The sequence below is a fragment of the Callithrix jacchus genome, chromosome 11 (genome assembly GCF_049354715.1).
Source record: "Callithrix jacchus isolate 240 chromosome 11, calJac240_pri, whole genome shotgun sequence".
Classification (NCBI taxonomy): Eukaryota; Metazoa; Chordata; class Mammalia; order Primates; family Cebidae; genus Callithrix; species Callithrix jacchus.
Genome location: NC_133512.1, coordinates 50,455,646 through 50,469,089, shown reverse-complemented (window position 1 = coordinate 50,469,089; position 13,444 = coordinate 50,455,646). Strand labels below are relative to the sequence as shown.

The window sequence follows — 13,444 nt, the reverse complement described above, 5'->3', positions numbered from 1 at the left end:
TTTCAAATGACCATTTTATTTGCATTTCAAAAGAACTCAGGTGTTATATATAATATAACAATGATTAAACTTAATGACTCCCTAAAACTATTAAAATCACACTCCTAAAGTTTCCCAATATGCTCTTTGATATAAATAGAAACTGGCAAATCCATGACCATGTCATACATAGTCATCACTTCAGCGATCTGGCTTCACTTTGCTCATCTGTAAAACAGACTAGGCTAGTTGCCATCTAGGATGCCCCCAGTCACAAAAATAACAAAATTAATTTAAATTATTCTCAGAGACATTTTTATCTAAGAGAAAGCTTACAGATAATAAACACAACATCTTCCCTTTCAATAATGAAAAAACTGGGGTTCCAAAAATGACTTCTCCAAGATCAAGTTAAAGGTCAAGTTCACATAGAGAAATGCTGGGAATGAAACACTAATCAGCCAGTTAACAACTTGGTACTTTCCTCTGTTTCTTCATCTATTCCAAGACACGTTTCTGAAAGAAAAATATCAACTATAATAGAAACAAAAAAATAAAAAATAAAAATTGCCAAGCTACTTTCTAAAATGCCATCATCTTCAGCATTAATATTATTTGAAAATATTATAGCCAGGAAAAAACAAACCACAAAACTCAAAACTGCTCATTAGAGGTGTGGTCCAGGGCTTGCTCCCCTTTCTTTTGCTTAAAGCCCTCCTTTCAAAGGAGGATTGATGATGAATTTTGTGCTACACCAAAAATCATGCAGTATTAACAAAGAGGTTGGTAATTGCAAGCAACAAATCTAAAAGAAATCTAGAAAGATAAAAAAACATAATGTAAAACAACACTAGAAACAGAACAAATGGGTTGCCTCTGCTAAAGAAAAAAGTAATTTAAAAAATTTACACTATAAATTATATTTACCCTTGATTTTAGTTTGGTCTATATAACTTTCAAATAACAAATCAAATGTCACATACAGATTTTATTCTGTATTTACGGCAACATTTCCTCTAAAAGCTTAACTTCAAAAGGTAAAGAATGAAGGAACACCCTAATCAGACAAAAGTTTCAATCAACTTTTATAAAGGAATACTACACCCTTCAATGTCAGCATAGAACATTATTAAATGATAGGTCTAAATGTTATCCTTGTATTTTATTGGGATCAAGTTATAAAACTTGGTAGGCTCTTACAAATCTTACTTTAAAGAATGGCACCAACTTAAATTTTGTTTTTATGGAAGAATAACCTGAAATAAATTAACTTCATAATCTCCGACTATGCAGTCCAATAAAGCAGACACTAGCCAGAGGTAATTTGAGATATGGCTGGTATGAATTCAGATGTGCTCTCAATGTAAAATTCACACAGGATTTTGAAGACTTAGGAACAAAAAATTAAATTGTTTCATTAATAAACCGATATATTTATTTATAGTTCTATGTTATTTTTATTTCATGTTGATATATTATAAATTTAAATTTTATATAGCTGCATTTATATATTACATATTTATGTATAGTATATATTCTATGGTATATTTATAGTTTTTGTTTATATATTACATATTTTTGATGTTGAAACAATATCGGAATATTTTGGGTTAGAAGAATTATCAATTTAATTTAAGCTGTTTCTTTTTAGTTTTTGCTGGTTTGTTTTGAGACAGGGTCTTCCTGTTATTGCCCAGGCTGGTCTTGAAGTCCTAGGCCCAAACAATCCTTCCACCTCAGCCTCCTGAGTAGCTGGAATTATAGGCATGGCACATGCCATAGTGTCCAGCTTATTTCTTTTTAGATTTTAAACTATGAATATTTTACTACTAGTAGACTGTTTTAAATGATATATGTAGCTGCTATTATATTTTTGTTGGAGAGCCTCAGACTAAGGCATTAAGCAATTCCCAAAAGAGCTAGAAATTAATTCCATAACTTAGATCACCAATACTCTATACTAGTTAGTTACAAATAACCTTAAACAGTTATTTCTGCCCAGAATCTCTGATATTTTGTCAGAGATGTCATTACAAAAATAAAATCATATATATGTTCTTCTGAAATAACCAAATCATGATTGTACTCTATATTTTTACAAGTTGTTTTAAAAAGGTTCAAATCTGTGTGCAAAATGTACTATTTGTTTCAAATCAGATTAATGTGAATGGTAAGTGTAGTGGATGGGCTACTATAAGACCATCAGAAGTAAAAATATAAGGACAATATTATGTAATATATACAACATATTTCCACAACTGTAAAATGTATACATATATTTATAAATAAGAAACATATACAGTTAACCTTTAAACAGAATGGGTTTGAACTGCATGGGTCCACCTATACACCAATTGTTTTCAACCAAGGCAAATAGAAAATATATTTTCTATATTTTTTATAATTATATTTAATTATATTTTTTGTTTTTAATTAAATATAAAGAGAAAAACCTCGTATGAGAAGGCTGTGTATGTGAAGAGTCAACTTTTCATATACATACATGGGTTCTGCAGGGCTCTACGGGACTGAGTATGTGTGGATTTGGTATCTGAGGGTGGTCCTAGAACCAATCGTCTGTGTATATGCAGGGATGACTTTAATTCACATGAAACAGAAAGGTATGAATGGTTAATAATACCAGTGTGAAGGAAGAACAAGAGTATGAATGTGGGGACTAGAATTATATGAAATTGCACATAAGCCCAATGTCAGCCATCAGAATAATTAGAGACACTAATGTTTACAAGGTTTTCATCTTTTAAGATTAAATTCATGCAGTGGCTCACATCTGTAATCCTAGCACTTTGGGAGGCTGAGGTGGGTGGATCACCTGAGATCAGAAGTTCAAGACCAGCCTGGCCATCATGGTGAAACCCCATCTTATAAAAAAACAAAAAGATTAAATTCATGAATGGAAGCCTCCAAAAGATGTGATCAAGCAATTTGTTATGACTCCACAGCATCTCCTGGCTGAGAGTGAGGAAAGAATGTACAGATCAGTTAGTCCAACCTCCTCTTTTCATTGAAGGAACTGAGGGATATTTGGGGAAATTTCCCAAGTCACAGAGCAAACCTCGTCTTATTAAATTATTGAAATATGCAGACACCAATATGTGGTTTATAAAATGTGTATGCTGTGCACAGGCTGTAAACAAACCACCACAGCTCCTTTCTCTGGAAATGGCACATATTCCAGAACTTTCCTTGGTTAAGCTGTGGCAGCTTAAATCGTGTTTGAGTTTGGGCTGGCTTAGGAGCAGGGAATGCATGCAGTCCAGGCAGGGGAAGGGAGGAGCAAAAAAAAAAAAGGATCTCAGAGGTCAGCAGCAAAGGGAAGCAGGCAGCAGAAGAAAGTATACTATGTGTTCATGTACGCCCAACTGACAGCATTATGCTTCCCTCTACTGAGTCATCTAGTCAGTGTTATTTGAGAACTAATAAAGATCCCTTTTCCAGGATCTCGCTACTTTCTCAGGAGATAAACAGCAGTAAAGCTCAGAGCTTATAAAGCACAAGACAAGTTATTTTGATGGGGGTCAGAAAAGACAGGGATTATTAGGCACGTACCCTCAAGGGCAGGCCCAGGTAGAAAACCCAGAAACTTGCCTGAAGGCACTGAGCTCCAGGTTAGGAGTGCAGAAAAGAGAGAAACAGGAAGCAGAAAGTGGGGAGTGGCTTGGCACAAACACAACACAATGTTTACACACTCCACAGTGATGCCAATGCTGCATATGGCAGCACTGAGTCAACAGCATTAGGTACAAGGACACTCAGCTCCTGGCCTTCAGGGAGCAGTGGGTGGAAGAAAACTCTGCAGGGTGATGACGGGCAGTCTTCCTCTTCACGCACTCTGAGGAACCATGGCCTTGGTGCCGCGCTGGGCACCTTCTCTCACAGTTTCCACTCCCTGTGCACCCCTGCTTACTTCTTTGGAGTGATCCAGAACCATGACATAACCTGCTGTTCTCTTCCTTCTCCCTAGGAAGAATGGCTCCTATACTCTTAACCCTGCCCACCTTAGTCCATCTATTGTCTCTTCTCTTCCAAATTAGTCAACCTTCCTTGGTTTCCACCCTCAGGCCTCATTCTTCAACCCCTTTCTCTCTTGGTTCCCTTCCTCTTCCTTCTCTTCACTTTCAGAGGTCTAAGCCTATGCTGTCTCGTTCCTTTCTATACCAGCCCAGAGAACATCCTTCACTATGGGCCCCACTCAAGTCCTCATTTCTCGCAACCTTTGACCGTGTTCTCTACCTTTCATGAAATGCTCCTCCTCTTCCTCTACTTTTCAGGAAATATTCTCCACATTTTTCTATCTTTTCACTTTTCTTTGCTGGCTTCTTTTCCTCTGTGCCTGCATCTCAAATATCAGTATCTCTAAGGTTCCAAGCTTGGAAATTTACTTGCTCTCATTAGGTGAAGTCACTTCAACTGCCAGATGTATGTCAACAACTTCCAAATCACACACCTCTCTGGAGCACCAGATCCACATTTCCACCTCCAGATGGTAATATTCACCTGTATTGTTTCATAGGCACTTCAAATTCAGCACATCTAAAACTAAACTTCTCTCTTTCCATCTGTACTTCCAAATTCTTCTTCCTGTGGTCCCTATGTTAATTACCAGCACTAAATCTACTGAATGGCCTAAGTTGAAAACATCACTTCTTTTTCATCTCTCTCTTCTTTTTTTTGGGGGGTGGAGCAGGGTCTTGTACTGTTGCCCAGGCTGGAGTGCAGTGGCACAATCATGGCTTATTGCAGACTTGACCTGCTGGGTTTAAGAGATCCTCCTATCTTAACCTACCAAGTAGCTGGGACTATAGGCACATGTCACCACACCTGACTAATTTTTTTAAATTTTTGGTAGAGATGAGGTCTCATTACATTTCCCAGGCTGGTCTCAAACTCTTGAGTTCAAGTGGTCCTCCTGCCTTGGCCTCCTAAAGTGCTAGGATTACAGCATGAGCCACCGCGTCCAGCCTCTTTCATCTTTTGCAGCCATCACTATATGATGCAAATCTAATCATTCCACTCTCCTACTTAAAATGCTTTAATTGCTTTCTCTTGCCACTAGAGAAATTCCAAACATTTTTGGAAAAAACACAGGCCCCTTCATATCCTGGCTCCCTTTTCCCCAAATCTCACTGCCCTCCCCACCCTCCAACAGAACTATTCCCTCTGCGCATGTCAGAAGGCTTGAGCTTCCCTGAATATATTGTCACTTCAAGGCTTTGAGATTATTCTCTCCACTTGGAATGCCTTTCCCTCTGTTGTCTGATTGACTAAGATAGAACTTACATGAAGACTCTCCTCAAATGTCACCACTTCAGTGAAGGCTCACCAACTCAACATCTGTTCTTTATCCCTTTCCCCCAGGGGTCTTGCGCTCCAATCCTCCCCATTGAAAAAATTGACTGCTCCATGCTGGTGGTGCCACTGGACTCCTGTACTCTCCTTCGAGGAGCTAATTACATGTGTATCTCCTACACCAGACTGTAGGTCCCATGAGTACAGGGACCCTCAAGTTCATCTTTGCCTCCTTAGCACCCTAAGCATGGCCCCCTGGAGCACAGTAGGTATTCAGTAAATGTGTGCTGGGCAAGGGGCAATAATTACGTGCTATCACTTATCAAGCACGTCACACATGTAAAGCACTTGGCATCATTATGTCATCGCCACACACTATGAAGGGGATATCAACCCATTTTGCAAGTGAGAAACAAAGTTTACAAGGATGAAGTCATTTACCCAAAGTCAACAACTGGTAAACACAAGTTTACTTTTGACTTCTGAGCTCCTGTTTTTAACTACTCAGCTCTACTCTTGGATGAAAGGAGGTTGATGAATAGGGCTGTGTTTCTATAAAAACAATCTCCCCCAATCACAGGCATAGCTGCTGGGTTAGTCCCAAATCCACTGCCAATATGGTGTTACTGTGCACAGCAAAATCTGCAACTGCTGATTGATTTCTTCCATGATGGTTGTCAGGATTCCTACAACCAAGGAGAGTGGGCACTATTTATAAAAATCAGGTTCTTGGTCTCTGGCTTAGAATGCTCTATCCAGGAAACATCACAGAGAAGGCTGGATTTCCACTAGGTTTCAGACATGGATGTCTATGCCCTGTTCTGGGAGCAAAGATGTGGGAGTGAGTGTGATCATGATGAGGTAAGAGATAGATTTCAATGTGCATACTCTTGGAACATTGTTGCAATACTTAAGAGTTACTTCTTGTACAACTACTTTCATTACCTAGAACCAGAAGACCTTTCTAGTCTCCAGTCCAGACTCTTAAAATTAACAATGACTTCTGTATATTCAGTGGTCCATCACAGAACACATATATCTCATGTTTTCCGCTCTACAGAACTATAATACATTCAGTTGCCTTTTCCAGTCACTCTCTTAATTCATGTATTTTCTACTAAATGCATTCTAAAATTGAACTCTGCAATGTTCTCTAATTCTAGTGACTTTTTAATAATAGTCCCTTATTTTCTACTAATACCTCCACCACCTCCACAACCATTCAACAAATAACTGGAATCAGTCCTATGCTTACACTGATTAGTGCATCTAATCCTCCCGAATCACAGATGATCAAACTTGTCCAAGGCCACTCAGCTAGTAAGGGGCACACATACACATTGGGCTCCAAACATGAGGACTATTTGCTAGTATTCTCTCCTTTACTTGTTGACTTTTGTATACACAGATACACGTGGCTGGGTGTGGGGAACGTTCTTTCTCCCCACTCCCAAGCCTTATTTACCTGCCAAATTCCTATTGGTTGTTTAAGGTTCAACTCAAGGACAATCTCCTCCATGAAGCATCTCAGGTTTTCTCTGCCCTCTCTCCTGTCTGGGTGGGATGCCCCTGACCTGGGCTTCATTACCACCCGTGCTTCTATCTCCTCCCCGCTTTCCCTGAAAGGCAACTATCGCAATTGTCAGTTGACTCCTCTCTCTCTCTTACTCAGCTGTAGGCTCCTCCAGATCCTGGTAAGGTCTGAGTCTTGGGATTCTGAGCATTTAACACAGCGCACAACACATGGCACATATACAACCAATGCTTGTTAAATACCAAGTCATCCCACTTCTCTGATTTGGTCAAAGGCCTGATGGATGATGTCATCTGACTTAGCAAGAGAGACAGATGATTCCCATCATGAGTGATACAGGGTATCATTTCCCCAGCTTTTCATGAACTCATTCTATCTCACTAGGTTTACAAGGAGACAAGTAGTTACCACTAATTGAACAACAGCCACTTCTCAGACACTGGAGTCTATGCTTCACTCATATCACTCAGTATCCTCACAATACTGCCAAGTGGACATAATGATTTATATTCATTTCATGAAGAAGTTTAAGATCAATTATCTTAAATAACTGGCCTACAGTCACACAGAAGGCAGGCTTTGTTATAGAAACATAAGACCTGGCACCATAAAAACCCTAGAAGGAAATCTAGGCAAAACTATCCAGGACATAGGAGTAGGCAAGGACTTCATGAACAAAACACCAAAAGCATTGGCAACAAAAGCCAAAATAGACAAATGGGACCTAATGAAACTCCACAGCTTCTGCACGGCAAAAGAAACAGTCACTAGAGTGGATCGGCAACCAACAGAATGGGAAAAAATTTTCGCAGTCTACCCATCTGACAAAGGGCTGATATCCAGAATTTACAAAGAACTCAAGCAGATTTACAGGAAAAAAACAAACAAGCCCATTCAAAAGTGGGCAAAGGATATGAACAGATACTTTACGAAAGAAGACATATATGAGGCCAACAATCATATGAAAAAATGCTCATCGTCACTGGTCATCAGAGAGATGCAAATCAAAACCACATTGAGATACCATCTCACGCCAGTTAGAATGGCGATCATTAAAAAATCTGGAGACAACAGATGCTGGAGAGGATGTGGAGAAAAAGGAACACTTTTACACTGTTGGTGGGAGTGTAAATTAGTTCAACCATTGTGGAAGACGGTGTGGCGATTCCTCAAGGCCTTAGAAATAGAAATTCCATTTGACCCAGCAATCCCATTACTGGGTATATATCCAAAAGACTATAAATCGTTCTACTATAAGGACACATGTACACGAATGTTCATTGCAGCACTGTTTACAATAGCAAAGACCTGGAATCAACCCAAATGCCCATTGATAATAGACTGGATTGGAAAAATGTGGCACATATACACCATGGAATATTATGCAGCAATCAGAAATGATGAGTTCGTGTCATTTGTAGGGACATGGATGAATCTGGAGAACATCATTCTCAGCAAACTGACACAAGAACAGAAAATGAAACACCGCATATTCTCACTCATAGGCGGGTGATGAAAAATGAGAACACATGGACACAGAAAGGGGAGTACTAAACACTGGGGTCTATTGGGGGGAAAAGGGGAGGGCCAGTGGGAGGGGGAGGTGGGGAGGGATAGCCTGGGGAGAAATGCCAAATGTGGGTGAAGGGGAGAAGAAAAGCAAAGCACACTGCCATGTGTGTACCTACGCAACTGTCTTGCATGCTCTGCTCATGTACCCCAAAACCTATAATCCAATAAAAAATTAAAAAAAAAAAAAAAAAAAAAGAAACAGGTATAAAATGCCCTATCACATGTAGTCTTCCCTGGCCTGGAGAGATTCATTAGTTATTTGTGAAAATTACTTACAGGCCAAAGAAACAAAAACTATGTTAATTTGATGCTAGAATACTAAATAGTAAACTGCTAGAATAGTACAAGTGTGGTAACCTAGTATTTATAGAGGCTACAAGGCAGTTCTAACATACTCATCTGTCCAGGGCAAATCATGTCTGCAGTCCTTATCAGACAGATGAAGACTGTAATATCTATTTACCTCAAAGGGGGCTGAATATCACATAAGATCATAGTTGCCAAAGTGCTTTGTGATGGAAGAGGACAGAGACTCATTTTAGAGCACGGTGGGGGACAGTTTGATAGCAGTGGAAGACCCTAGGCATCAGAGCTACCTGAGATGCTGTTTAACAGCCAATGAGGGAAGCTTGACTGGGAATCCACATTTATCATAACAAGCCCCCAAATGATTCTCTGGGACACTGAAATAACAGGTTACAGCAGTGCTTCTCAAATGTTAACATACACATGGGGATCTTGTTAAAATGCAGATTTGAATTCAGTGGGTCTGGAAGAAAGGAGCAGGCAGGCTAAGATTTTGCATTTCTAATAGCCTCCCAGGGGAGGCCACATGCTACTGGTCCATAGACCATGTTTGAATGGCAGGGGCTTGGAAGATCTATCCCCACTGGAACAAATTAGCTTAGTTTCTGATTGCACCCCACCCCACCACCCACCACACGCCAACTTCAGAGAGTATCTTTGATAAAGCCCAGGGTCTTAGTACTGGTACAAAATTACTTGAACTACTCAAAACCAAATGGAAACACACTTTATATCACAGGTAAAGCAGCAGCATTCTTTTTAGATACAGATAACATATATTTAGCATGTGAAAGAATATTACTACTGCGTGAGTCCTATTTAAAAGCGCACATACATAAGCAGAATACTTATAGGAATAAAAAAGAAAAAAAATAAAAGCGCACAAAGCATTTTATATACATTATCTCTAATCCCCACCCTGCTCCCAACAAGGTGGATATTCTTGTTCTGTAGATAAGGATATGGTGACTTAAGTAACTTGGTCAAGGTCACATGGCTAGTTAGGTGTTACTGCAGGGATTCTGATCTTGCACCATCAGGACCCAAAGCCCATGTGTCCTCTGTACTCTCTCAGAGTGTTAGAAATGATTGTGATATGAAATGCATCAGCTTGGGTATCAAGAACAAAGTGAGGAAAAAGTGTTTCTCCTCTATCCGTTTTTGAGTTTAAGGCTCTGCTGAGGCAGATTGTGAATGGTAGTGAGATTAGGATATAAGGTTCATTAGTGATCTATGTTGCCTCATGGACAAAAACATGCAGATAGCATCCTTATTAATGGTTCCCATAAATCTGATAATGTAGATGGAGAAAAAGGACACTAGTGACCAGCGTGCTGATTATAAACACTGCCACCTTCCCTCGGGCTTCTAGCTGTCAGGCTCAACCAACTAAGAGGAAACACTCTTCCCATCCCTGTGGCCTGTCAACTTCCTCCCTCTCTGCTGTGCGTGGTTTCTGTAATCTTAAAAGTTCATATCAAACACAGGTTTATCCTCCTATGACAAGGCATAGTTGCCACACCTCTATACTGCTGATAACGCTGCTTGCACCTGAAAAAATGTACGATTTAGTCAAATGCCTTGAAAATCTAGTGATTTTTGAAGGCTCTGAGTAACAAAATTTTCTATACTTTTTATAAGGTTGATGTGGAGAGATGCACTGCTATGCCTAGAGAAAGCAGTGAGATAGTTATTCAGGTGTTCCAAATGGGGGAAAATAGTTACAAAATAAACCACCCAGGCAATTACTATCCAGTGTTTTTAGCATTAAATTATCCATGGGTGGAGAATACAGGGTTAGGCTTTTTAACATCAGGTCTCTCCACGAGTAGCCCTCTGAAGTTTAACTGTTACATTTTCTAAAGATTCATCTTTATAATCAGTACAATTATTTCCCTTTGTAATACAAACAGAAACAATTTCCCTTTGTAATACAAACAGAAATCAACATCTCTTACAATTAAAATATATACATAGTGATAGTATAAAATCAAAGAGTGATATTTGAGCCATTAAGGATTATAAATTGATTTTTGTCCCTGTGGTATCTTCTACAAGGGGTGTTTCAAAAATAAAGATTGAAATCTAAAAAGATATCTTTGGTTTGAAAACTTTCTTAAAAGCATTTTTAGAGAGTGTGTTTATTTTAAATAGGGGGTAAGATATTGCATAGGGAGCTAGATTTCAAAGTAAGCATTTCTTGTTTCACTCCCCCCGCCTCCCTGCAACAGTTCAAAATCTCAGATTCAAACCAGAGGCACAGAAACCAATTTGAGATTTTCTTAAGAGACCTCACCGAAATGCATGGGCAAAAACATGTTGGCAATGAGTCATAATTTACAGGACCTTAATGGTCAATGAATGCCTTATGTGCCTTTCTTCCTACATTCAGTATCACTCCCAAACCAGCTGGTGACATATTTTCTAGGCCTTCATAATTTTTATACAGTTACTAGGTCTCAGTTACTAAGGCTGCCACCAAGATTCATGAACAAAACCCTTTCTTGTGCTGATTTTTTAATGCCATCTAAAAGAAGAGAATGTTATTCTTTCCAAACTAACTCTCCCAAACCAGACAGTTAATGCCCTTAGCCAGCATAAGGCGCGATACTTTTAAGACCCCAAAGAGAAGCTCAGGGGCTTTGGAGCACTACAAGTAAAAAGACCGTGGGAAAGGTTCGTGGAGAGCCGCCTTGGGGGAAAGGCAGACATAACAACAGGATATGTTCGTTTCTAGAGGAAGCAGGAGCTGCAATAGCCCCGGAGCAGGAAAGGCGGAGTCAGCAGCACCCAAAGGAAACAGGCGCGCCAGGGTTTGCCAGAACGGGGGTTGCTTAGGGGCTCTCGCCCCGTCTAGTCCGAGACTGGTGAGCAACTCGCCCGCGGGGGGACCAAGCTCAGGCCTCCTGACGCTAATGGTTATAAAGAGGTACCCATAAGCTATCTGTCGCCCCTGCCAAAAACGGGCCACCGGGGAAGAGAAAAAGCACACATCAGGCGCCGCGGCAGGTGAACTTGTCAACAAGTCAACCCTGGCCGCGAGTCCCTGGCCACCAGGGAGCTCGGGGTCCTGGGGCCGGAGCCGCGGGGAAGTCGAGGAGCGGGGTGGGTGGGTGGGGTGGCTGGCGTGGGTGCCTGTGCTCCCAGCGCTAGGGCTGTAGCGCGGAACGCGTCCCTCCCGCTCCCCCGGGGCTGACGCACGCCCTCATGGCGCGCGCATCCTCCAGACCTTCCCAGGCCAGAGGGAGGAGGCGGGGGAGGGGAAGGGGCTGCTGCAGTTCCCGCACCGGGATCCGGGACCCGAGGAGGAGACCCGCCTATCACGCGCCGCCCGCGGAGGGCAGAGGAGGCAGCTCCTACCAGGCGTCCCAGACCGTCCCAGCTGCCGGGCGTTTCCCGCTGCAGCCTGCAGCCCGCCCGGCGCGCCCCCGCCTCAACCCCGGAGGGCAGGTACCTCGGAGCCCCAGCCCCCGGGAGCCTCCCGGCCGCGGTCGGAGCGTCCCTCCGGATCCCTCATCCGACGTCAGCGTCAGCCGAAGGCGAGGGAAAGGGGCGGGGGAGCGCAGGAGCCGGCCCTTCCTGCGGCTGCCGCCACCAGCCGGAATAGCAGCCGGCGGTGCCCGTGCGCGCCGCAGCGCAGCGCAGCGGCCGGGGGGAGCGGGCGCCCTCGCCACACCGCTACCGACCGTCGCCTGGGCTCCGCCGCTGCCTCCCTTCCCCGCTTCTCCCCTCCCGCAGACGCCCGCCGGGGCGACTCCTCCGAGGAGGACCACAGGGAGGTGGGTGGGGTTGGCCTCACCTTGCTTGGGGTGGGTCGGGGACTGGGGGAGTGAGTCTCTCTCTCTCTCCACTCCCAGGCGTCTCTCCTCGACCCCCATCTCGTGGGGTATCCCCCGCTCGGATCCACCGCCCAGAGTGACCCCGCCCCTACTCCCCGGCAGGTGTTCCACGTGGCGATAGGGTTTGCGTCACAATGACCTGGCTGACAGGTGGGAGCCAAGGCGTACACCCCAGGGTTCCCTCCGTGCTGTGCCTAGTGCCTGCTGCTTGCTTCTAGGTTAAATTTCTGTGGCTTTAGAGGACAGGAGGCTTCATGACTTTGCCAAGAAAAGTTAGAGGCCTGCTGTACCTGGAAATCAAATTTGAGCTTAAAGAATAAAGGCCATATTTTAAAAACAGCTGTGTATGTATAGACATATATTTTTCATTCCCATCTGTTTCTGTATCTTTTATTTTTAAGTTATTGACATTTATAGCAGTTTCATCTTCTCTTATTGTCTGTCACCAGGAAAGAACCAAACCATTGTTTCTGGAGACCCTGCAGTGTACAGATCACAGGAAGAAAAAGTGTTGGCATAGTTGCTTCCTAATGTTACCTATGTGGAAATGAGACCTCAGTGTGCAATTACTCCATCCCTGGTTGTGTTGTATGTGTATAAATAAGTTCATTCAGTCGTCGCTGAAACAATTTAAAAGGGCAAAATGATAGTTACTGAGTAAGGATGCTGACAGATCTGAAATCCTGCGCTAACATGGATGGAATGCTAGCTATGTGCCCGGCACATTCTGTGTGCTTTACGTTTAATTCTTACAGCAACCCAATGCGGCAGGTAAAGTCATTATCCCGATTTTACAGATGAAGACACTGCCCAGAGTGCCACAAAGACATTATTGAGCAGGGATTTGAATCTGAACCAGGAGACTTAGCTTAATCTCAAGATAGCATGGTGTCTTGCCAGAATG

General features: G+C 42.3%; 2 protein-coding genes across 51 annotated transcripts in view; one reads left to right on the top strand and one right to left on the bottom strand.

Annotated features, from left to right (window-relative positions):
* ICA1 (islet cell autoantigen 1) overlaps window positions 1–12,618 on the bottom strand; it is a 161,130-nt gene extending 148,512 nt beyond the window's left edge. For 24 of the 50 annotated variants that reach the window (XM_009002362.5, XM_002751576.7, XM_078342682.1 and 21 more), the window contains exon 1: window positions 12,156–12,229. Coding sequence is in view for 11 of the 50 variants with exons in the window: in XM_035253756.3 (XP_035109647.2) it covers window positions 12,501–12,579 (79 nt within the window). In the remaining 39 variants the exon portion in view is untranslated. Of the gene's footprint in view, window positions 1–12,061; window positions 12,230–12,500 lie in introns of those variants that run through there. The other 26 variants (XM_035253767.3, XM_078342689.1, XM_078342683.1 and 23 more) reach the window with 2 other exon arrangements.
* Window positions 11,890–12,879, top strand: LOC108592867 (uncharacterized). Its single transcript, XM_078342702.1, has 2 exons — window positions 11,890–12,480; window positions 12,643–12,879. The coding sequence occupies exons 1-2, from the start codon at window positions 11,909–11,911 to the stop codon at window positions 12,659–12,661; spliced, it is 591 nt and encodes a 196-aa protein (XP_078198828.1). The 5' UTR covers window positions 11,890–11,908; the 3' UTR covers window positions 12,662–12,879.
* The last annotated feature ends 565 nt before the right edge of the window (window positions 12,880–13,444 follow it).

Excerpts from the sequence above, each read along its gene's own strand:
- LOC108592867 (XM_078342702.1), top strand. The coding sequence starts at position 11,909 with ATGGCGCGCGCATCCTCCAGACCTTCCCAGGCCAGAGGGAGGAGGCGG.